The sequence below is a fragment of the Triturus cristatus genome, chromosome 7 (genome assembly GCF_964204655.1).
Source record: "Triturus cristatus chromosome 7, aTriCri1.1, whole genome shotgun sequence".
Classification (NCBI taxonomy): Eukaryota; Metazoa; Chordata; class Amphibia; order Caudata; family Salamandridae; genus Triturus; species Triturus cristatus.
The window spans coordinates 1,134,130,913-1,134,153,219 of NC_140590.1; the positions used below are offsets into that span (position 1 = coordinate 1,134,130,913).

Consider the following 22,307-nt stretch of genomic DNA (forward strand, 5'->3'; position numbering starts at 1 on the left):
TAGGTGTGTGCCACTTTAGATATGGACTCAGTCTAGGCATGGCAATTTCTAGACCTTGGTACTTTATTCTTGTTGATTTAGGCCACATCTAGGCCCTGCACCTCTTTAGGTTCTGACCATCATAACATGCGCGTTTGCTTGTATAAACTCAGAGCTCACCTAGGCTTGGTACGTACAGACTCACCACCCCCTATAGACAGAACCACTGGAAGTATATGCATATTGTAACAAAAAATGTTTGCTTCTGTTTCAATGAATCAAGTTATTAAAATCTTGACTGAACGTGTTGCTGCATAGTGTAAGACCCTTCACAAAGGCTGACTGGTCACTTTTCTATTGTCTCTTGCTGTGCTTGTGTGTTATACTAGTACTAATGAGATGAAACATTTAGGGGAACAGCCACGCATGCTGTTTCTACACAAGCGGAACAGCGCTTGGCTACACCACGCTTCTGCCTTTACCACGCTTCTGCCTTGGACACGTATTTGCACGGTTAAGGCAGTCAGCGGTCTAGATGAGCGGATGGGTGGGAGACGAATAAGAAGGATCGGGAGAGGAAGATCCGGGACGCGTGGCACGTGGGGCTGGTGCTGGGTTTGGTGGTCGTTTGTAGGGGTTGGGGGTCAGTTTTAGGGTTCAGAGAGGGGGCCGGGTCGTTTTTTGACAGGGTGCAGGGTTTTTGGGGTCAGGATGGGGACGGGGTCAGGGTTGTTTTAAGGGCTGGGACAGGGTTTTAGGACTCGGTGGAGGGAAGGGCAGTTTTCAGGGGTGGGGGCAGTTTTCTGGTTCAGGGCGGGGGCTGGGGTCGGGGTAGTTTTTTGGCAGGGCAGGGTTTTAGGCCTCAGGGTGGTGGAGGGGGGGTTTCAGGGCTAGGATCAATTTTAAGGCTCAGGGGAGGGAGGCTGGGGTCGTTTTTTGGGCAGGGGCGAGTAATAGGCCTCAGGGTAAGGAGACAGGGTTCGTTTTTAAGGGCTGAGGGGGGGTGGTTTGGATAGCTGGGGGCTATCGGGTGTTAGGGCGCAGGGCAGAGGGATTGGGGTGTCAATTTAACACACATATCCTTTTAGCAATCAAGCCTTTACAACTAAAATCTTTGTAAAGGCATGCGTGGTAAAGACACAGTCCTGGTTCAGACCGCATTGTCTAGGCATGCGTGGTTGTATCTAACAACCAAACCTTTGCCCGGATAGCATTGACATGTGTAAAAATGACAAAATAAGGAATACTATCACAAAATGTGCTGCATTAAGCTGCATAATTTGCCTTTTCTTACCACATAATTTAGTCAACCCTGTTGCATAATGTGGCCCTTCCCTGCGACAGGCTATGGCCTTTGTAGGCCTGGCCTGTCTAGCTGCAGATCCCCCTTAGGGCTCGGCACTAGGCCCCCTATAGGTTTCAATCCCCTTTTAAGGTTGGGTGTTATCTAGTGGTTAGCTTCCCTGGGGTTTCCTCTAGGTGTGCCCCCCTCCCTTTCCAGGCTAGGGACCCCTGTAGCGTTAAGCCCCAGCTGGGCTTGTAGGGTGACCAGGCATCCCGGATTTGGCAGGACGGTCCCGGGTTTCCACCAGGTGTCCCGGCAGATTTCAAGAAATGTAGCTCCTGTCCTGGTTTTTAAAGAGGGTAGACTGAAAACGGGGGAAGGTGCTTTTTATGTTTTACAAATCAGAGATAATTAGTTGTTTCAAGAAAGCAAATTAATCAACAGGCAAGCAACAGGGTTTAAAAATGGCCTTATGTATTCTCTTACTGCCTGTTCTGTAATTCTCTGCTGAGGAGCGCTGTCATTCTGTGCGCTGCCTTGAAGTAAAATTGAAGTCCTTCTTCTATTTTTCTGTAATGTCTCGGTTTTTGGCTTTAGCATTCTGTTCACCCTACCCATATGGAGTCGCCCCCTACACTAGAGTACCCTGCAGCCAAGACTGCCATTACATTTGGGCGATTCCCCCCATGCTCAGACCGTCCGACATCAAGGCAGCCCCTTCCTCACCTGCAGCGACGCTAGAGAGAAACCGTGACTGGGATCTTCGAAGCCGGCGCGACAACTGGGAAATCACAGACGCGGGACAGTCAGAGCATTCCCGGTGACCCTCCACGCCGGTGGCACGGTGTCTCCGGTGTCCGACGGGCCTGTGGGACGGCGTCTGGGGTGGCGGTACCCTCGGTGGCAGCAGAGCACTGTGCACCGACGGCGGGAGGTGGGCTGGTCCCTGGGGGGTCGTCGGTTACTCAGGTGGCTGCTTGTCCCCTCCGGGCGTGCTCTGGTGGCGATCGCGGGCCCTCTGCCGTCCGCGCTGCCCCTTCTCTGGCGGAGACGCTCCTCTTGCCTGTCGCGATACCGAGAAGGTTGGGCTGAGGATAATCCGCGCCGTGCCTGGACCCCCGCCCCCTCCTTACGCCCGGCCGCCCTATAGGAGCCGGGAAGCAGGGTTTCATCAGCCGCGTCGCAGCAATCAGCTCCGGAGGATGCGGTCCCCTCCCAGCTGCCTTTCCTGGGTGGGGGTAGGAGGCGGGGGGAGGGGAGGGTGCCCAGCCATTCCTCCTTGCATTTTCCTTTCTCTCCCTGAATTGGGAGGAGAAGCCCCTCCCGTGACCTTTTTCTCCTTCACGTCGCTATGCTGGTGGATGACCCTGCACACTTGGGAGACCCCGTGCCCCTCAGCACACCCCCTGCCCACCCCCTTTTCTACACACCGTCAGCGTCACACGCTTGGGGTGAGATGTGCTCGTGATGGACACGTTTATTTTGGGTACCCGTACTTGCCAGTGAGAAAGCAGTGGGGCATAAGAATGAAGGGGGCGGGGCGATTTACTGTGAAATATATACATTCATCATTGCGGGGTAGGGTTCTCCCAAAAACCGCAATTGGAGAGCATGATTTCTGATCCCGGAAACACAAATAACATGTTGGTAGTTTATACATCCACTCGCGTAAACCCACAGTCATTGGTTGGTGCGGAGGTTTCCCTAACGAGGGGTCGCCTTCTCACAAAATCCCATATTCAGCCCCAGGTGGGTGCAATCATAGAAACGCAAAGGCGTCACACCCAGGTGGGGCAGAGGGTTGGAGGAAACACTACTCACAAAACCTCAAATCCTTTACAGCGGCGAATGTTTGACTGGGGTGGGGAGGGGGTCAAACAAAACCTCATCCATCAACAGAGCGTAGGGGGTCTCCTACCCACAAACTACAAAATACATTAACAGAAGGGAGAGGGGCAAATGTTCGCTAAAACTGCAACCTATTAAGACATAAGATCTGCGTATATATGTGTGTATGGTGGTGGGTTTGGTCAGTTGTGTGTGTGGGGGGGGGGGGAGGGGTTAAAATACGCTCCGAGACCTAAATCGTCCTCTGAGGGCCAGCACGGCAGGGCGGGAGCGGGGTGGAATACAGTCAACCGCAGCCTGCTCTAAATAAACCAAGGACGGCCCAGCCAGAGCTTTTTTTATTAAAAATTAAATTCTCTTTAATTATAGTTATGTAGCTTATGGCCACACGGGATTGATGAGTCGAAGGAAGAAACTCAGCACAGAAGGTAATAATGACAATTTGAAAAAACAACACAGGGACCCGTGTTCTCCTTCGCAGGATGTTTAAAGCCACTTCTTGCAGCGGCAGGGCCTGTCCATGGTGCTGAAATCTTTGAAGCCAGCTATTTCAGCGCCTCTCCCTCGTGGTTCGTCCACGGTATTGAAGGAAAGGCTGACATGAGGGTTAGGCAGCTGGTTATCTTAGAATGCCCTGGGAATCCCACTCTCCTCGCGGAAGCCAGCAGGTCTACGTTGCAGCAGCGCCTTTCAATACGACGCTGCACTTCAGCTTCCAGGCGTGCGCTTCCCCAGGCACAGTGACTTCAGTGCGCGGGGGCAGACGAGGCAGCGCTCGGATGGCAGACACGACCTTCCAGCATCACGAGGGCTCGTTCGTTAGGATTACCTCATGGTAATGTATTTCATTGGTGATTGGTATGCGCCAGCAATTTGCGCGTTATCTTGGTGATATCGGCTGTTTATATTGTGCGACGCCACAAAGCTCTGGGCTCTTTGTATTTGTGTTGACACGTGGTACCCACACAGGCAAAGGTCTGATTGTTGTGATAAGACTTTGCGATCGGCGTAGCTTTTGGAAAAAAAATGTGCATTTGTGGGCCATTACTATGTTGGGTAAAGCTATGCAAAGGCGTGCTTGTGAGAATTTGGGTTGTTGGGTGGGGGTTGGGGGGCTTCCTAAGCAACAGTCAGAATACCTGTCAGAGTAAACAACAAACAGTTACTAAATTAACCTGTGCCTATCCCTCTGGTAGCTTGGTATTTGTGCAGCACACAAACAGTAATAAAGTGAAAACACAACACAAGAGAAATCCCACACCAAATTAGAAATATAGAGTACATTTTTATAAATTATCTGAGACCAAAACAACAAAAATCCAATGAATAGAACCAGAGATATGCAATTTTAAAGATTTAGGTAAAAATAGTGACTAAAAGCACAAAGCACCCTCTGTGGTTATCTGGTCACGCCGGATTGGGACAAAGTCACAAGTTCAGGCTGACCGCGATGGAGTATGGGCTGGGCCTGCTGAAAAACGTACCTTAAATCCTGGTTGTGGAGCCCTGCGAGATCCCGCGTCGAGGATTCGTTGGTGCTGGGTTCAAGGTGGTGGGAGCCTTTTCTGTCCCTGAGGCTCTGATCAAGAGGCCAGTCACCTAGCCCTTGGAGTCACTATGGTGGTTCTGGGTTCAAGGTCCAGGTCATCTCACTCAGGCAGCAGGGAAGCAGAGTAGAAGTCTTTGCTGCAGGGCAGCACAACAGTCCTTCTGAGTCTTCTGCTAGTCAAGAGGTGTACTGAAGAGTTGGGTCTGAGGGTCCAATATTAATGTGTGGTTCCAGCTTTGAGGTAGGAAAAGGTTCTGGAGGCTCCCACCCCAGAGGTGTTTGGAATTTTCAGTCTCCCTGCCATGCCCCCCACTTGTCTGGGGCATATAAGACTAGTGTGAAACCGAGGCAGAGCATTTGTGATGAATAAGTGTGGTAGGTGATAGCTCCTCTCCCTATCAAGTCAGAGATGGTCTATCATGACTACATCTATCCCCCCTTTGTCTCACTGTCTGCGTGTAAGATATAAAGACCAACTGCCAGCTACACCTAGTAACGTGATCCAGGATACAGGCACAACATCATTGGGATAAGACAATGGAAACTTTCTAAAAGTGGCATTTTCAGAAATGTGACTTAAAATCCAACTTACCTTTAAAGAGGGGTTTAAATTGCAATTCCTTAGAGAACAAACTTGACATTCCTCCCTGCTCTAAATTGAAAGTTATCGCTTATTAAATGTAATAAGGTAACACAATGCTATCCTATAAGAGAAACAGGCCGCCTTGCAGTAGTCAGTTTTGAGAACCCAGAGCCATTACTGGTGCCTCTGTCACTCTACCCAGCTCCAAAAGGTTAATTGCAGCAGGCATGAGCAAGAGGGAGAGAAAAAAAGAGGAGGGGAGGGGGAAGTACAGAGAAAACGATCAGAGAGGGAGCAGCAAGAGAAGCGAAAAGTGGATAGAGGACTGATGGATGAAAAGAAAGAGATGGCGAGAGGATGCAGCGGAAACCCTGGTTTGAACATTTTGCAACGGCTGCTTTTGGATTCTTGGCTCGGCCTTGCACACATCACTCCAGTGGAAGGGGTGCATTTTCTTCCATATCGTTTTTCAATTTAAATTAACCTCAAGATCTGGTCTGAACATCTTCAGAGTTGCAGGTCAGCGAAAATCCTGTGGATTAAACTTGGCCCTTGATAGACCGGCACCAGATTTTTAAAACTTAGCACAGCCAAAGATTGAAGGTGGGCCTCTGTCCTTCTTTCCCAAAACAGGTGATCATGGAAGTCAAGCTTGCAGTGGGAAAGCTCTGATGTCTCCCTCCTTCCAGTGACTATCCTGCGCCCTCGCCTTGACCTCTCCTAACCATGCTTAAGAGTACAACAGGGCCTCCATAGCTGTCAACCTTCCCTCCACTCACCAATGGCTAGTCCCTGCAACCTCAGTCCCAAAGATATCTCCTCCCAGCCTTATCTCCCTCCACAGTGGCCTTCTCTATCGCTCTCACCTCATTATTTCTTTCACATCCTCCTTCAACCTCACTTGTTCTCACCCTCAGTTGTCCTTCCCCTATATCTCTGCGAACAACCCTATTTTTCCTCCTACTAATTACACACCTCCCACTCTCTCGCCCTCACCTCCCAAAATCTCCTAGAGTCTCAAGATGGACCCTTTCGCTCCCCTTCTCTCTCTCTTAACTCGCCCCCTGTGTTACCAAACCTCTTTCATGCCACCAACCTGCATCTTCCAGCATCTCTGCTGCACACTCATCAGCACAAGATAATTGAACAAACAGAACTCAGATTCCATGATGAGATCTCCGTCCTTGGCCCAGACTGGAATGAGCTAGGAGATAGACCAATCACAAGGCCACTCCCCTGGCTACGGAACCTTCAATGGAACCAGACCAAGAAGATTGTCTTCATTAACGTCAAACTTTCAGGGATTCACCGCTGAAGAATGCAAATCACTATTAATCTGCAGCTCAATTGCCCTGACCTACTTAATCTAGTTTGTATTGATATACATCCCTCCCTCAAAAAACCCGACATTCACAGATGCCACACTCCGCAGCATCACTGACACTAGTATAACTCTCAACAGTCTCTGCATTTTGAGACACTTTAACATTTTGTTGAACCATCCAAACTACCTAAAATTCAGATCCCTTCTAACAAAGAGAGAATCTCTCACGTTCCACCAAATTGTCTCTGGTCTTACCCACACAAGTAGGATGATATCGCCTCCACACAAGGCTAACCACAATGAAACGATGAGTCTACCGTGTGAAGTGACCACCACAAACCCACTTCAACTTGTCCCCCAGTCATACAATGTTAATAAGACAGTGTGGCAAGACCCTCAGAGAGCTTGGAGAAGCTCAGCTTCATTGCTCTCCAGTCCCAACGGATCAATTATCTCACAACCACATTTAGAAGTACAGCGACTCGGCCTCTCACTCACACGAAGCTTTCAACAAATTGTTAGCACTCAAATCTCATATCCATAACATTGATCATACCAGTGATCCCCTTGTCCTAATTAGATTTAAGGGCACCAATGAAGGATAGCATGAAGGATTAAGTTCTAGATCAAAAATAAGACAAATAGGGGATTTATTACAGAAGAATCAAAATGCAGTATTGAGGTAAATGTAAGAAATGCCATCAAGGCCCAATTACAGAAGTACAGATAAATGAAAAGTGATAAAACGTTATAATTCCCAGTTTGGCAGAATCTAATCAAAAAATTTAAATGTCACACATTCATAAAGTATGCTGACAGCATCCCAAAAGCATGTTTAAATAAAGAGGAGCCTGGTAAGTTACCAATGAAAATAAAAAAGAACAAATCCTCCTGCAAAACAAAACCCAAAGGTTTTATTGATAAATCACAAAATCTATTAATAGATTCTGTAAATTCAGCATGGAATGGTCATGGTCAGGGTTGTATTGGCAAATATAATACAACGTTTATTAGCACTAGCCCATCTGTTAAGGTAAGAGAAGTCTTCCATTTACTTCCTCATCAACTGCACTCCGGAGATGTATTGCACAAATGAAACATTTCTTTAACCATGGCTCATAGAATGAGCAGGACTACACTAACACTTCCAGTGGAAGTCCTTGAAAATGACACTTTGAGGACACATGGAAGCACCATTCCCAATATACATTTTCAAATAAAGTTGTATATCGCCATTACATTTAAGTCAATTCACTTGATGCTCAGCGGAAACAAGGAGAGAGATGTTTTCAGTGGGACACTGATTGTGAGTGGAGGTGAGTAGGAGTGATTTGAGCAGGGGCGGCTGGTGAGGTTTGTGAGTGGGGGGCTGGGCTTGGTAGGGGGGGTTTGCCCGCAGGCCATTTGCCTCTGGACTATGTAATGGGACTCTAGTCTCTAGTAGGTGCAGAATGACGCACGGCGCCAGGCTGTTCAGGGGCCACTTAACACATTTAAATTAACACATTTGCACTGTCTGCCCCCCCACCCCGACATCCATCCATGGTCGGGGAGGAGGGCAGTTGGGGCAGACAGTGCAAATGTGTTAATTTAAATGCTAAGTGGCCCCTGAACAGCTTGGCGCTGTGCTTCTTGCAAGGCCTTGCAGTGAAGAGATGGATCGTGGTAAGGATTAAAAGAAATTTTATTGCGCTGTAGAACTCAACATAGCACAAGGGCGCTACATATATGTTACACCATGAGACAGGCACATTATAAATGTTCATTACAAGCCTTTACACGGGGGTGAGTGTCCGCAGGCCATTTGCCTCAGCCAGGAGTGATACTGGCCTCTAGTAGCCTTAGGTGCAGCGTGACGTGGGTCACTTAACACATTTGTACTGTCTGTCCCAACTGCCCCCCTCCCTGACATCTATCCACGTCAGCGCTAATTTTTTGCAACCAACACCTATTTTTACTTTTCAACATTTCCGGAGAACAAGAGAGGGAAAAGCACACAAAGGGGATAGAAGCAGAAAGAGAAGGACACAAAAACTGTCCCAAAGGGATAAAGCACAAACCTACACGATTGATGTACAAAGGGCAGTCGATGAAAGAAGCATGAGGTGAATTCCAGACTATGAAGCCTTGGTATTCGCATGTACATAGGAACAGTGGTCCCAGCGGATAGTTTCATATACATGAAAAGAAACCTTATTTTACAAAAAGAATACAAATAAAAAGTTTCGTACTTAGTATACAGTGTTATTTAATCACACTGGACTAATAATGATTCATACATTTGTTAACACAGTGTTAGAAACAGTGTCCCAGGAGGGGAAAGGGAAGGTGTTGTGATAAAGGTGAGGATGAGGGAGTGACTGTACGAAAGTGTGATTCATATAGTATATTATTTACACAACAGGAACTGGGTTTAAAGGCAGGGGCATAGAAGTTAAAACGTGCCCATACTACATTGTGTAATAGTTACTTGCCAAACCATGAAGTCAGAGAATATGCTAATCACAACAGGAAACATTTACGCGCTTACTAAGTAATGCGCTGTCGTTAGTGAAGGACTACATAACTTCACAGTGGTTGTTTTAATAGGTTTTGTTGCCCTTTACCATCACTAGTAGTGATGTCATATAGCTGGACCCAACACTTTGCTTAGGGAATCTTCTCTGAAAGTCAGCAAGGACTCTATGAGAGACTACATAGACTGATAATGCGCTAACGTCTATAACAAAAAAGAAGGTGAAAGTAAAAGGACAGAGGATTATCTATTCCATCCCAATAATAAAGCTATATACCAACCTATAATAAGGCTTTCAGAGAAGATTCCCTAAGCAAAGTGTTGGGTCCAGCTATATGACATCACTACTAGTGATGGTAAAGGGCAACAAAACCTATTAAAACAACCACTGTGATAGTACAAGACACTACAAATAAGGTTCCCTTATTAGCAGGACACGGTGTTGGCCCTAGTGTATATCGTTGCTAGTTGAACATACTAACATACTTCTAGAGTATGCCAAGAATATCATACACAGGTTATTCTTCCCCTCCTTCCACCCATTTTAAAGCAATTAGAAAAAACAGGTCCAGAAGAAGATGGTTAGAAAGCAATAGTACCATTGAAACGTGCGTCGGCCAAGAGATAGAGTGTGACACCCCAGCTTTCCGCACAGCTACTCAGGGCTGATTGTATCACCCGGTTTCTATCTGTGCATGCAGTGTTGTTCTGGTGGTGTAGAGTATGAATGGAGTGAGTGCAAGAGATATGATTGGTAGTTGAGAGAGTTGTGATTGTGTGTAGGGGATGTGCTGAATTAATTTGTTACAATCTCATTACATGTGATTTCCAAATTGTGGATATGGAGATGAATTTGTTTTAACTGAGAAGCCATATATTTTTGTATTTGAGAAGATTTCTTGCTATGTACAAAGTGTAAAGTATGATCAATATAAAAGATAAAAAGAAAAAAATGAAATAAAATATGCAATGAGAAATCACTTTTTGTGTAACTCAATGTTCATGATGCCCATTCTCTGAGCTATACCAAGCCAGTATTCAAAGCAATTTAGGTCTAGAGGGAATTCTACTGTTTTAGTTCATATTTTGTTGTTTTTTCCCCCTATTCCCAGACCTACAGAAATCATATTCGAGGGGGGTGCCTAGGTGCCTAGATCATCCTGGCTACCCTAATAATCAGTAGGATCTAGCTGTCTAGGGTTGGTCTTATTAAACATGGTGACACGGATCAGTGCGCTCATTCATGCGTCAGGCACGCTAGTTGGGCATGGCTGACTTCAGATTCATTTAAGCCAATATTGATGGTGTCAAGGAGGGACATCCATTTACATTCCCTTACATCCAGTATTGTTCCAAAGTTTCCTCCCCTTGGACCGAAGGAGGCCTTTTCAATGATTAGCCAACGAAGTTCATCAGGGCAATGATCGGCAATGCGGAATGTTCAACAAGAGGTGCTCCCTGGACCCCACATCTAATTCGACTACATTGTTGCAGGATTCGGGACTTCACCTTCTGTTGTGTTTGGCCTACATACAGGAGGTCTCATGGACACATGATGACGTAGATGACATTTGTTGAGTTGCAATTCGTGAGGGATTTTAAATGAATTTCATGATGTTTATATGTGAATACTTTAGTCTGGATCGTTGTTCTACATGCCTTGCAACGTCCGCATTTGAAATGTCCTAGTGCAAGTGGCAGGCTCCACATTGATTGAATTGATGGATCAGCAGCAGTCTCCAGAAAAGAGCAAACTATGTGGTCCTATACACTTTTAGCTTTCTTAAATGAGTGCATAGGGAGGTTGGTTTGGTCAATGTCTTCTGATATAAGGCCCCAATATTTGTTGATCACTTTTTTGATCGCGTGGCTTTGTGTCGAAAAAGTAGTGACACATATCATCCTTTGCATGGGTTCCTCTGTTTTTTGTTTCAGTGTCAGAAGTCTTTCTCGTGGGCTATACCAAGCCCTTTTCTGTGCTCTCTTGGACAGCTTCTTTGGATATCCTCTCTCCTCCAGTCGTTGACTTAGGTCCGCTGATTGTGCAAAGTAGTCTGTCTTCTTTGTGCAGTTCCTGAGGATCCGCAAAAACTGTCCAAATGGGAGATTGTCTCGGAGACCTCGCGGGTGGTAACTGTTGTATCCTAGTAGCGAATTTCTCTCCGCCGGTTTCCGATACAAAGTTGTATATCGATGGTTCTCTTAATTTTTGATTGTAATATCCATAAAGTCAATTTCATTCGGATCAGAATGTACAGTGAACTGGATATCCTGACTTCTTTCATTGAGCCAAAAATTAAAGTTGCTTAGTTCCATAGAGTTGCCCGCCCAGATCATCAGTATATCATTGATATACCATCTGCAAAAGGACACCTTGGTGATGTAGGGGTTAGTTTCACTGAAAACTAATGATTTTTCATAGTGATCCATAAAAATATTGGCTAGGTCTGGCGCAAATGCCACCCCCATGGCTACTCCTTTCGTTTGGTAATAGAAATGACCATTGAAGAAAAAGAAGTTCCACATCATTGCTAGACGTAAAAGGTCAATAATGAATTCAGTGGATACTGGCATAGGTACCGATCGTTGGTTCAATGCGTCTGCCATCACATCCCGAGCAGCTTGCTGGGGTATAATGTGTACAGTGATACCACATCGCAGGTCACCAAGAGTTGGTAACATGGATTATAAGGGCAATGGTCAATCAAATTTATGGTCTGCATTGTGTCCCTTAAGTAGGCACAGGTAGTTTCTGCTATAAGCTTGAGGAAGTGGTCTATATATCTGCACAGAGGTTCGAGCATAAATCCACATTCCAAGACTATGGGACGCCCAGGTGGTTTCAGTGGGTCCTTGTGGATCTTAGGTAAAGTATACAGTGTAGGGAGCCGCGGATATTTTTGGTTGAGGTACTGGAACTCATGGCTAGTCAAAAAACCCAGTTCAAGGCCCTCAGTGGTCAACGTCAATATATCTTTAGCAAGTTCTTTAGAAGGGTCTGTGCTCCGCCTCCTGTAGCTCACTCCATCTTGTAGCTGGTTCAAGATTTCCGTCTTGTAGTTCAAGACATCCTGGACCTCAATGGCACCACCCTTATCCGCTGGCTTGATCACTATTTCTTTGTTCTCTTTAAGAGAAACAAGTGCTTCTTTCTCCATCTTGGTGATGTTATACATTGTATGTTTGGAATACTTGAGTATCTTAGAAACATCTTGCAAGACAATGCTTTCATAAGGAAGGATTTTGTTGGTCATTTTATGGCCTGGTGACACAAAAGTAGACGGAGTCCGTAATCCTGTTTGTGATGATAGTGGGGATGGCGGAGAGTGCTTGAAAAAGTATCTGAGACGGATTTTTCGACAGAAACGGTGTAATTCAGTTTTAAGGGAAAATTCATTGGGGCGGGCTGTCGGCACAAATGAAAGACCCTTACTCAGGACGCTAATTTCCTCTTCTTTGAGTGTGTAGGAAGAGATGTTTACTACAGGGTTCTGTGTTCTTCTCACCATCTGTACGTCCTCCATCGGGTCTGGATTTCCCCATGTTTCTCCGGTTGGAAACGGACCGGTTTTTGAGTTTTGCGGAATCCTCTCTCCCAGTTGCCACTGGCAGGTCGGTGTCCCCTCTGGATTCCTCTGGGCCAAGGTCCCCCTCTGCCTGTGGGTGGTCTCCATTGGCCTTCTCCTAAAAAAGGCTGGTAGGGTCCCTGAGGTTGGTGCCAGTTGTCCTGGTAGTGGTATTCACCAAAATTGGTATTCGGCGTGCCAGTGCCAGCCTCGGGCTTCTGAGCAGAGCTCTGGGCACTGACACTTATTCTTATACAAAATAATCACTGAACCCAACCACATAAAGGAGTATTCCCAGCAAAACTGAGTCTGTGTTGCCAGCTACGTTTGAAACTCACCAATGAACAAGTCTCAACATCATTATTAGCTGTTTGGGTATTTCGCCCGGATATATCCAGCCAGCAAGAATGGACTTTTTATCGATCCAGGCTGAGGGACAAAGGCAGAACTCCACCTAACTCACCCATATCAATGTGGTTCTTCTACCTGTAAATGTCACACTTATTGCGTTATAAATGTACAGCTGCAGATGTGGACAAAGCAGCACAAAAAGTGAGCATTTCAAGATCAAACATTGCTACTGTGGTGACAAAGGGACTAGAACAGTAGATCATCATGCCATGCCTCTTCTGTCCTGATATTGCACATTGTTTGGCTAGCCGTGTAGGAGGCTGGCAGGTTATGGAGGGGCAGGTTTCTCCTGTCTCCCCTATACCCTCGCAGTAATTACGCTAACGGTCAAAGTCTTCCAATGCACTGTACAGGTCTGTAAAGCGGTATTATGAGTAAGATGCGCGACAAGAGAAGAAACGCACACTCAGTGTGGAATAATAATTCTGGTAATGTGCACATCGTGCTATTTCTGGGGATTTATACACTGGCTCGGACTCTTTTCTGCTGTATTTTTTTTTAATTTCAAAATATAAGAGGAGAATGTGACGCAGGTGCCCACAGTCCCTTCAAAGGCATCACTGTGAATTTGCTGCAGTCGGAGAATGAGGGAGCCAGGAGTGACCGCAACAATCGTAATGTGTGGCAAGTTATAGGGTGCCAACCAGAGCCGGCTTTCGCACTGGTGGCGTCTGGTGCAACAATCTTTTTTGGGGAGGAGAGCAGTTGGGGCAGACAGTGCAAATGTGTTAAATTAAATGTAAAGAGGCCCTGAAAAGCTTACAACAACAACATTCAGCAATCTACCCAAAAAGTTAGGGGGGTCAGAAGGGAGGGGTTAGGTGGTAGGGACAGAGAGAGAGGAGATAGTGTGAAGAATCACTAGTGTAAAATCTTTTAGTGCGACATACTACAACTCCAAGGCCCCTCAACTTGGGGAGTCATTACTTATGCACAAGGTCTTGGGTGATCTTGTTTCCCTGAGATGCAGTAACATATATTGTAAGTGCTTAAGATAACTTGTGAATAAGTAGGTATTGAGTTTTTCAAGGAAGGAAAGGGTATCAGGAGCTGATCTTAAATTAATTGTGAGGGTGTCCAAAATTGTGGGATAGGATCCAGAGAAGAAATGTCTTCGATCTTGAATCTTTTGGAATTTCAGATGTGTTCCAAATTGAATGAATACTTGCTGTGGGATTCTCTTACGCTATCAGAGATTTTTAGAAGATCTGATGGGCCTGCCTAAGTGGAGTGCTTTGTATGGTACACAGCAGAGTCTGGATTTGGTTCTAGTTTCTAAGGGTACTCAGTGAAGATCCTTTAAGATTGGGAAAATGTGGTCATATTTTCTTTGTTGATAATCAATGTAGCAGGGGATGCATAACTAACTGCTTTGAAAGGTAGAAGGACATTGGCTGGAAGGTCATTTAGGATGCCATTGCCCGTGTCCAGTCTGGAGGTGACCAGAGCTTGAGCAGCAGTTTTTTAGTTGATCATTGGAAACTAAACATTTAATTATTTTTAGTTGGTGCAGATGAAAGTTTGATATTTTTGAAAGTTTGCTGTTGTGATGTTCAAGAGAGATGGTGGGTGCCATCCATTATGATGGCAAGTGATTTGACCTGTGAGGTGGGAGACGACGAACATCCATACTCTTTAGGTATAGCAATAAAGAACATTAAGTCAATTTTTATGTTTAATGTGGGGGGTAGTAGTATGAATTCAGTTTTCTGGGGTTGAGTGTCAAGTAATTATCTTACATTGGTTGAATGTCAAGTACAAGGCTCCTTTTAGAGTTATGATGTCCTCTAGAGTGGATATTTTTAAATATAGTTGTTTCATCTGCATATTGGTGCAGTTTGATGTTCTCGTTTTTCAGGCGTTGACCATGAGGTTACATATATAGGGTAGAACGTGAGTATGGATCTTCTTCGGACCCAACAAGAATCATTTTGTATTTTAGATTCGTAGGCTCCTAATTTTACTAGATTGGGGCAACCAATCAGAAACTATTTGAACCAATTGAGTACTTCCTGTTTCGTAGCACTTTTACAATTTACTCTGTCTCTACATATATATGTCTATATTTTTGGTGTAAGAGGGAGTAGGGGGAAAATGGGGGATATCTCATTCAAAGTGGGTGGAGGAAAGGGAAAATTAAGTAGGAGCTCTTAGAAGACCGTATAAATACAAGAACACCCTTACAGATAGCCAGTTGCAATTTACCAAAGATACACCCACATATACTCCAGACTGAACCAGCTGAAATCTACTCCAGTCAAACATTGAAGTAAGTCACACTCTTCTCATTGCCACTCATAGGCACTGCAAGGGAATCACATAGAAAGAAATGGAGGAATACTATAACATTACCAGTTCAAAGCCCAAGACCTTACTGAAAAGTCAAATAAATAAAAGAAAAAAGTCATATAACTTTAGATTTTGCAGATAGCCATACAAATCACTCCGTAAAAATAATTTGAAAAAACTAAAATAAGTCAAATTTAAAAAATGCTAAATTTTTCACATAAATAAAGATACTGCATACAGTCAAACATAACATTGTGAAATTTATATAAAATATTAAAACTATAATTAAAAAACAAAATGGATGCAAAAAATAGTCATATAAATTCTGACATTATATGCACCCACATATATCACAATGGAAACCTATAAAAACAATTATAAACTACAATAAAGAAAATTAAAAATACAATTAATAAAAAAATGTTATATAACTGTAAACATTGCAGACACCCCTATACCTATCCCATTAGAAATTTGTAAACATAACAAATGCACAATCTTTGAAAACTACCAATTTATAATTTGCTAACGACTTACAAAAAACACACAACTCATCTGACATGTAACACTATTTGACAGTCACTCAAAAGCACATCAAAATACATTTCATGCCAGAAACACATGCACATACACACAAACACATAGACCCATACACAAAACAATCGGTGGCGCCGGCACATATCGGGGATGGCGGTGAGCACAGATCGGGGGTAGTGGGGTGGGGCATGTGTAAAAAATTAAATTAAAAAACATACCTATCGCCGCCACGTCTTTCCAGCCGGGACTCAGCCGTAACAGGAACCAGGAAGCACCCAGGCTCCCCTGACTAATCACAATACTGCATTGCAGTGCTGTGATTGGTCTGAGCACTGTGGCTCAGTGCTCAGGCAGGGGCTGGTGCCTAGGGATGTCCTCCACGCAGGCTGTAATGTAGCCTGTATGGAGAACATGCAAAGTGCGCATGACTATTTGGCCGGCCCTAGCATTCATGAGCACCTGGAGTGGGCAAACCACTCCCCTTCTGCCCTGCTCTGAGAGCAGAGCAGCCTCGCTCGCCCCGGCCACAAGCAGCATGAACAAATAAAATGATAATAACATTCAGTCATTACCATTTTATTTTTCTTGTAGTTACACTGCTTAAAAGCAGTGGGGCGCCGCTCCTCCACCTTAGCAGAGGAGCCGGCACTGACAACAACACAACTATAGTTGCAATCCACAATGTCCTGCAGTGCTATTGAAGAGGTCAGAGCCCAGTATGTGCTACAAATAGTAATGTTTATTAGCTGTGTGTAATTTTCCTCAGATGATGTCTGTTTTGTCTTTCTTTTCAATTCATTGCTCTTCACAGTGTAGGATGAGCTCTCTGTCTGCGCTATACAAAACTACATTTTGTATATTTAGACCTAAAATACTCTTATTTACAGATGTATTTTGAGTTTTAGGTGTCCCCACTACTTCATATAAGAAGGTGAGGACTCATATTCCTATAACTAGGGCCTTATTATGAGTTTGGCAGTCCGACTGTCCATACACCGCAGCTGCAGTCTTCTGTCATATTACAAGTTTACCATGGTGCCTACTGTGTGGCTGTGGGGATCTTGCGGAGGCGATGATAACTTTTCCATTTGTATTGATGCCTGTATGAGCATTTCAACTGCCAATGTGTCGGATGCACACATATGCATGATGCATTTGGAAAAATACCACCTACCCATTTCCGGACTCTGGCCCATATGTGGGCAGTCCAGGCAATGAGTATATGATACAAAAAGGACTCAACTGTATATCGCGGTAAACAGGGTCGTAATTATTGGGGTGAAGATGCTGCTGTGAAGGGGAACCTGAAGAAAGATATCCACATCAAACACTGATCAAAAGAAAAGGAAAGGGTTGAGTACGCACCCGAAATCCTTCGTTTCGCCGACTTAAAGCTGGGGGTCCCACTGCCGCGGTCAGCGTGTCGAAAAGCCAACTCGTAATACAGACGACAGTGAAACTCCACTACACTGCCCTACGGCAGCTGCTTTTCCCCGAATGCGACCCCGGCAGTCTGTGGTGTGCTGGTGGTGTCTGTGGTTCAGCCGCTGTCTTTCCAAATGCAATCTGCCCATCTTGTAATAAGGCGGTCGGACCTTGACCGCAGGTATGGCGGTTTACGGACCACCAAACTCGTAATAAGGCCCCTAGGCATGAATCTCCACCCAAAGTTCATAAAATGCAATCTTTGCAGCGACTTACTACCTTGCAGAAATGTCTGCCTGTAGATCTACCTTTATCAGTAGGCCCCATAGAATCAACTGTGGAAGAAAACTTCAGCTTCAAGTTTCGTCAAAACTGTAGGAGTATTTATTAAAAGAAAAGAATGACCTCTGAGTCACAGTGCAAATTGGCAAGATGATTCTCCCAGCATCAATGGAAGGATCAAGCTCCTTGATGCAAGGCAGAGCATATATGTATACCCTAATGCTGCTGTTTCTAGAATCGACTGCACATTTCACAGAGATACACTCAGGTGCCTGGGTGAGCTCAAGGGAGCGGGTGCAGGCAGCCTTTAGAAAGTAACAGCATTAGTGCACAGTTTCAGCTGCGCAAGAAGTTAAATCCTCACCTCACGATCTATGGGCACTTCGCGACTAGAAGGCAGGCACTACCAGTTAAAAGAGCAGGCATGGGTGTATAAACATGCCAGTTACATGTAATAAAACTCAAACGCTCACAAAGCATAGTTACGATGTCACACCAATCTCGTTGATGGTTTTTGTAGTGTTACTCTAATACTCTTCCGGGTTACAACATATTATTACAGTGTAACTCTCCAAATTGCTCAAAGTGTTAGTAGTGTTATGGTAGGAGCATTTTTGTAGCAAATGGATGTCTTTTGTATAGGTTTGTAACACCAGAGGAGCTCTGGTACTGCCTTTCCACCAGAGTTTGCTTTCTCACTGACTAAAGCTGTGGTAGTCAGTTTGGTGGTAGTCTGGTATCCCTTCTGTTGGGTGTTGGTTACAAAGGATCTTTTGCGTCCAGGGTCAATAAATGGACCAGCTGGCTTAAACGAAGAACAGCGTCTAACTCCTGTGTGTGAGTTTGCACAGTGTTTGTGAAGAGTGTGTTTCGTGCTTGAGTGAGTCAGTCATGGGACTTTGCCATTTCCCTCGTTCCACGAGGGTGAATAGCTGTTCATTTTAGGATGGAGCCGGCTCGTGTTCTTAGGGGACAAGCGCTGCAAACAGCATGGCTCTGATCCCGCCTTGTGTTTGATGGTTTGGGTGGAGTCCCTAGTGTTTTCCATTGTACCTCAGAGTATTTGATGGTGTCTTGTATAATACTTTGTTGTTTTTTTATGGTTATTCAAAACCTTCACAATATAAAACAGCAGGTACAATTAAACATGGAAAAATTCTTGCAAATTACACAGAAGTAAAATTCTAGCATTTTAAAACAATTATATACTCTGGATAATAAAAGACGCATACTGCGGTTACCGCTTTGGTCGACTACATTGGGGGGGTTCCAATAGTTTTTCTTATAAAACTACAAAAGTTCCAATTTTTAAGAGTTAAACAAAAATCGATGTCTTGCACTTTTAAAAAACAGTAGACTATGGAAGAAAGCGAGTATCTGATGGAGTTGTTTTGTACCAGCTGCTTTGTACTGTTCAGTATTATGACTGTGCCACATAGGGCTTGGGTACTTTGCTGTACGCGTGAGTGTGTCTGCCTTGTGCGTTCTGTTGTATCTCTGTACAGTGGTTGAAGGAAGTGAGGGCTGTGCTGCTGGCCAGCATTTCTCTGCTATCTTATGGATTTGATGCAGGATTAACAATTAACAATCACAGCGTGGTACCTCTCAAGCGATGCTCGACAAGTACATACTGGCATCTCTCCAACGAGCCAAACAGTACCAGAGCGGCCTCGCAGTCACGTGATCTTCACATTCTGGCGCCTTTCAACAATGTCAGTCTTGCATCATGATCATTTCCTCTTCTTGATTTCCAAGTTAAGCTAATTCTATTTTTACGCTGTTAGTTTACATTATGTGGTGATATGTTCCACTGTACATTTCATACGTTTCATTCTGGAGTCACAGTTGTGTCTCTTGCAAGCTTCCTCCCTGTGCATAACAGTCGTGGCTGGTGGCTGGTGGAGGTGTGGTAGAGCGGGGCAGGGCGGGGGGTGGGGGGAGTCGGCATGCGACTGAATAGGTTTTATTTATTTAATTCAACCTTTTTCGTCGTCTGTCAACTTCCCCCTCCCACCTCGCCCCACCCCACCGCGCTTACCTGCGCCGGCTGCCGCTGCTGTGCACCCATAGTTGAGGACTGAGGAAGAGGGCGCGACCAGGAACCATATTATGGTATAAGCACATTTTCATTGTTTGCGCCCGGCGCACCTTTAAAAAGGTCTGCACCCGCCTGCAGGGGGATATCTGGGGGGTCCATGGGGTCCCCTTTCCCCCCACCAGAGGGCTGCCATCAGGAGGCGCATTCACAGTACGCCACCTTTTAGGTGGCACACTGTGAGTGTGCCTCCTGAGGGCTTCTTTGCCTCAGCGCCCATGTTTGTAATATGACTCTGGTGCAGAGGCAAAGGATTCCCTCATTTCCATGGGGCATGCCCCCATGCAAATGAGGGCATGCTCCCTCAAGATAGCGCTGGCGCTTTATATGCACCAGTGCTATCGGTATTACAGAGGGGGCCGCACAAATGTCTGCGGCCCCTTCTGTAATACAAAAGTGCCTCGGGGTGAGCAAATCGGGTGCAAACTCCCGTTGCGCCCTCAGGGCCCTCACTATAATATGGCCCCTGGAGCCTTCGGGGCTGATTTAGAGTTTGGTGGTAGGTTACCCTCTCTGCCAAACTGAAGGTTCACTCGCCTCATCTACAGCCCACTGGACCTTATGTATGTCAGCGATGGAGTCTACTCCGTCTCTGCCGATGACATACTCCTTTGATAGCCCAATGAGTAAGGGCCTTCAGAGGTTTGGCCATTCGACCACCCATCTGATTTAGACTGGACAGTTGAATGCTAGTTTTTACTCTCCCTTACCGCTGTAAAAAACGTGGCGGTAGGGCACAGTATAAACGTTTAAATTACCCCCACTCCATGGGTGCAGACTATTATACTGTAGGGGTCATTTTTTATTCAAAAACAAACTTTGGAATTTGGGAATTTGTTTTTCAAAAAACATTAACAAGTTAAAAGTTTAACGGACGGTACCCTCATGTTCACTTTACCGTCCATCAAACATTTAACTTATAGACAGGAAACACGGTGATGGTGGTTCCTTTCAATGACTAGCTAGACTAGAGTTGTGCACTGTGTCGGCCGCTATCTCTAAATTCGGAGTACAGTAACTCCGTTAGTGCAACGAGGAAAAATACTCCATTGTCCTATCGGAGTAAATACCTGACTCTGAATTCTAAGTCTGGGCCCATAGCTATTTCACTATGTGCTCAGGCATACAGACAGAAATGAGCATCAGAGGCTGTGAAGAAACTTTACAATGGTGCTAATGGTGGGATCTCTGCCTTGTCTGGCCCAGTATGGTATGTTTTGGACTTTATGTGCTCCAGTACTCACTCACACTAGGTTGCCTGGGTGACTGCTTTAGTGTGGGCTTAGCCCAAAGAGAACAGAGCAGCTTTCTTATTTAGCAAAAAAAAAAAAGTGCCAGGTCTCTCTTTAGGAGTCCCCATCAGCTTACACCACCCACTGCCACTGCTGGCATTGCCAGTGACAGTAACTACAAAACAACTAACAATTCTGACTATTCCCGGCCCCCAAAGCTATAAAAATAGCTTTCGGCGGCATGTATTAGTTATTTTGAATATATAATGAATTAATAAACAATTCCTGTTCTGCTCATCTTTACATCATACAAACAGCGCCACCATGTGGCAGCCGTCATAAGTGCCTTGTTGACAATTAAGTGCCGGTACCCAGCGCCAGAAACCGCAGGCTCAAATTAAGCACCATACTTTTGGGGCTCGTTCCGGACTCGCAGATGCTGCTGTGTTAAAAGCTCTTCCTGTATTGTTCTAGAATTTCTAGGACAACTGCAAGAAAGCAGAAGTGTAAAAACTGTGTCTTGGGACCAACAGCTGCTGGCACAATCGTATGGTGGCCTAGATTTACAGTAGGACCTCGAGTGAGAGGAGGACGCCGCCATGCTGAGCAAAGCAGCAACGTGAAAGACGGGTTTCGAGCGAGCAAATCCAAAAACCTTCGAAAAGAAAAGAAAATAATAAGAAGGTGAAGAAAAGTTCTAAGACGGCCGACGTCCGCTGCAAGAAAAGGTTACGAACTATGAGGCCACTACGGTGATCAGTCCAAGAAACTGCAATCTCATCACATGAAACACCACTTCCGGTTGATGAGGAAAATTCAAAGTATGCGATGTTGAAATGAGCAGGCTTACCTGCGCACAGAGGAAACCGGATGATATCCATGAATAGTAACTTTTTGGTCCTGAGGAGAACCCCTAGAGTAAGAAAAGGGTTGGAAATTATATAAATCAAACTAATTAATCGGTCGATTCCAACATGGAGTCTAAAAAACTAATAGCACTGTTTGGTTGTTGCCTTGGCAACAAGTGACAAATTAAATCAAGCAGGGTCATAGAACTGCGCCGATAAATCAATGCGTCTGGTTACATTAAATGTTTGTGTCACTATTTACGTTGGGCAAATGTGGTTGATAGAATTGTCCATAATTGTTATAGGTTTGTTTGTTAGGTATTTGTAAGTTGTGGTGTTTTATGTTAAAGTTGTATAAATTGTTTTGATGAAATTTTTGGTACTAAAGATTTAGATGTGGTGTTTCACAGTAATTTATGTCACAAAAAATATGTACTATGTGTGATAAGTAAATTTAAAAAAGTTTTTTCTTCTTAAATTTATGAAATAAAAATGTGGAAACAAAAAGCTCCCTGGTAGCATTAAATAATAGAATGCGC

The 22,307-nt window shown here is 44.9% G+C and overlaps 2 protein-coding genes across 4 annotated transcripts in view; one reads left to right on the plus strand and one right to left on the minus strand.

The window, feature by feature from the left end:
- Positions 1-2,563, minus strand: part of SNCB (synuclein beta) — a 71,534-nt gene extending 68,971 nt beyond the window's left edge. The window contains exon 1 of one of the 2 annotated variants that reach the window (XM_085618298.1): positions 1,991-2,563. The gene's annotated coding sequence lies outside the window, so the exon portion shown is untranslated. The remainder of the gene's footprint in view (positions 1-1,990) is intronic. The other variant, XM_085618297.1, reaches the window with a different exon arrangement.
- Positions 2,564-2,610: 47 nt separating this feature from the next.
- EIF4E1B (eukaryotic translation initiation factor 4E family member 1B) overlaps positions 2,611-22,307 on the plus strand; it is a 107,495-nt gene continuing 87,798 nt past the window's right edge. Inside the window, exon 1 of one of the 2 annotated variants that reach the window (XM_085618294.1) lies at positions 2,611-2,715. In XM_085618294.1, coding sequence (XP_085474420.1) covers positions 2,626-2,715 — 90 coding nt within the window. In that variant the 5' untranslated portion in view covers positions 2,611-2,625. Of the gene's footprint in view, positions 2,716-3,927; positions 3,948-22,307 lie in introns of those variants that run through there. The other variant, XM_085618295.1, reaches the window with a different exon arrangement.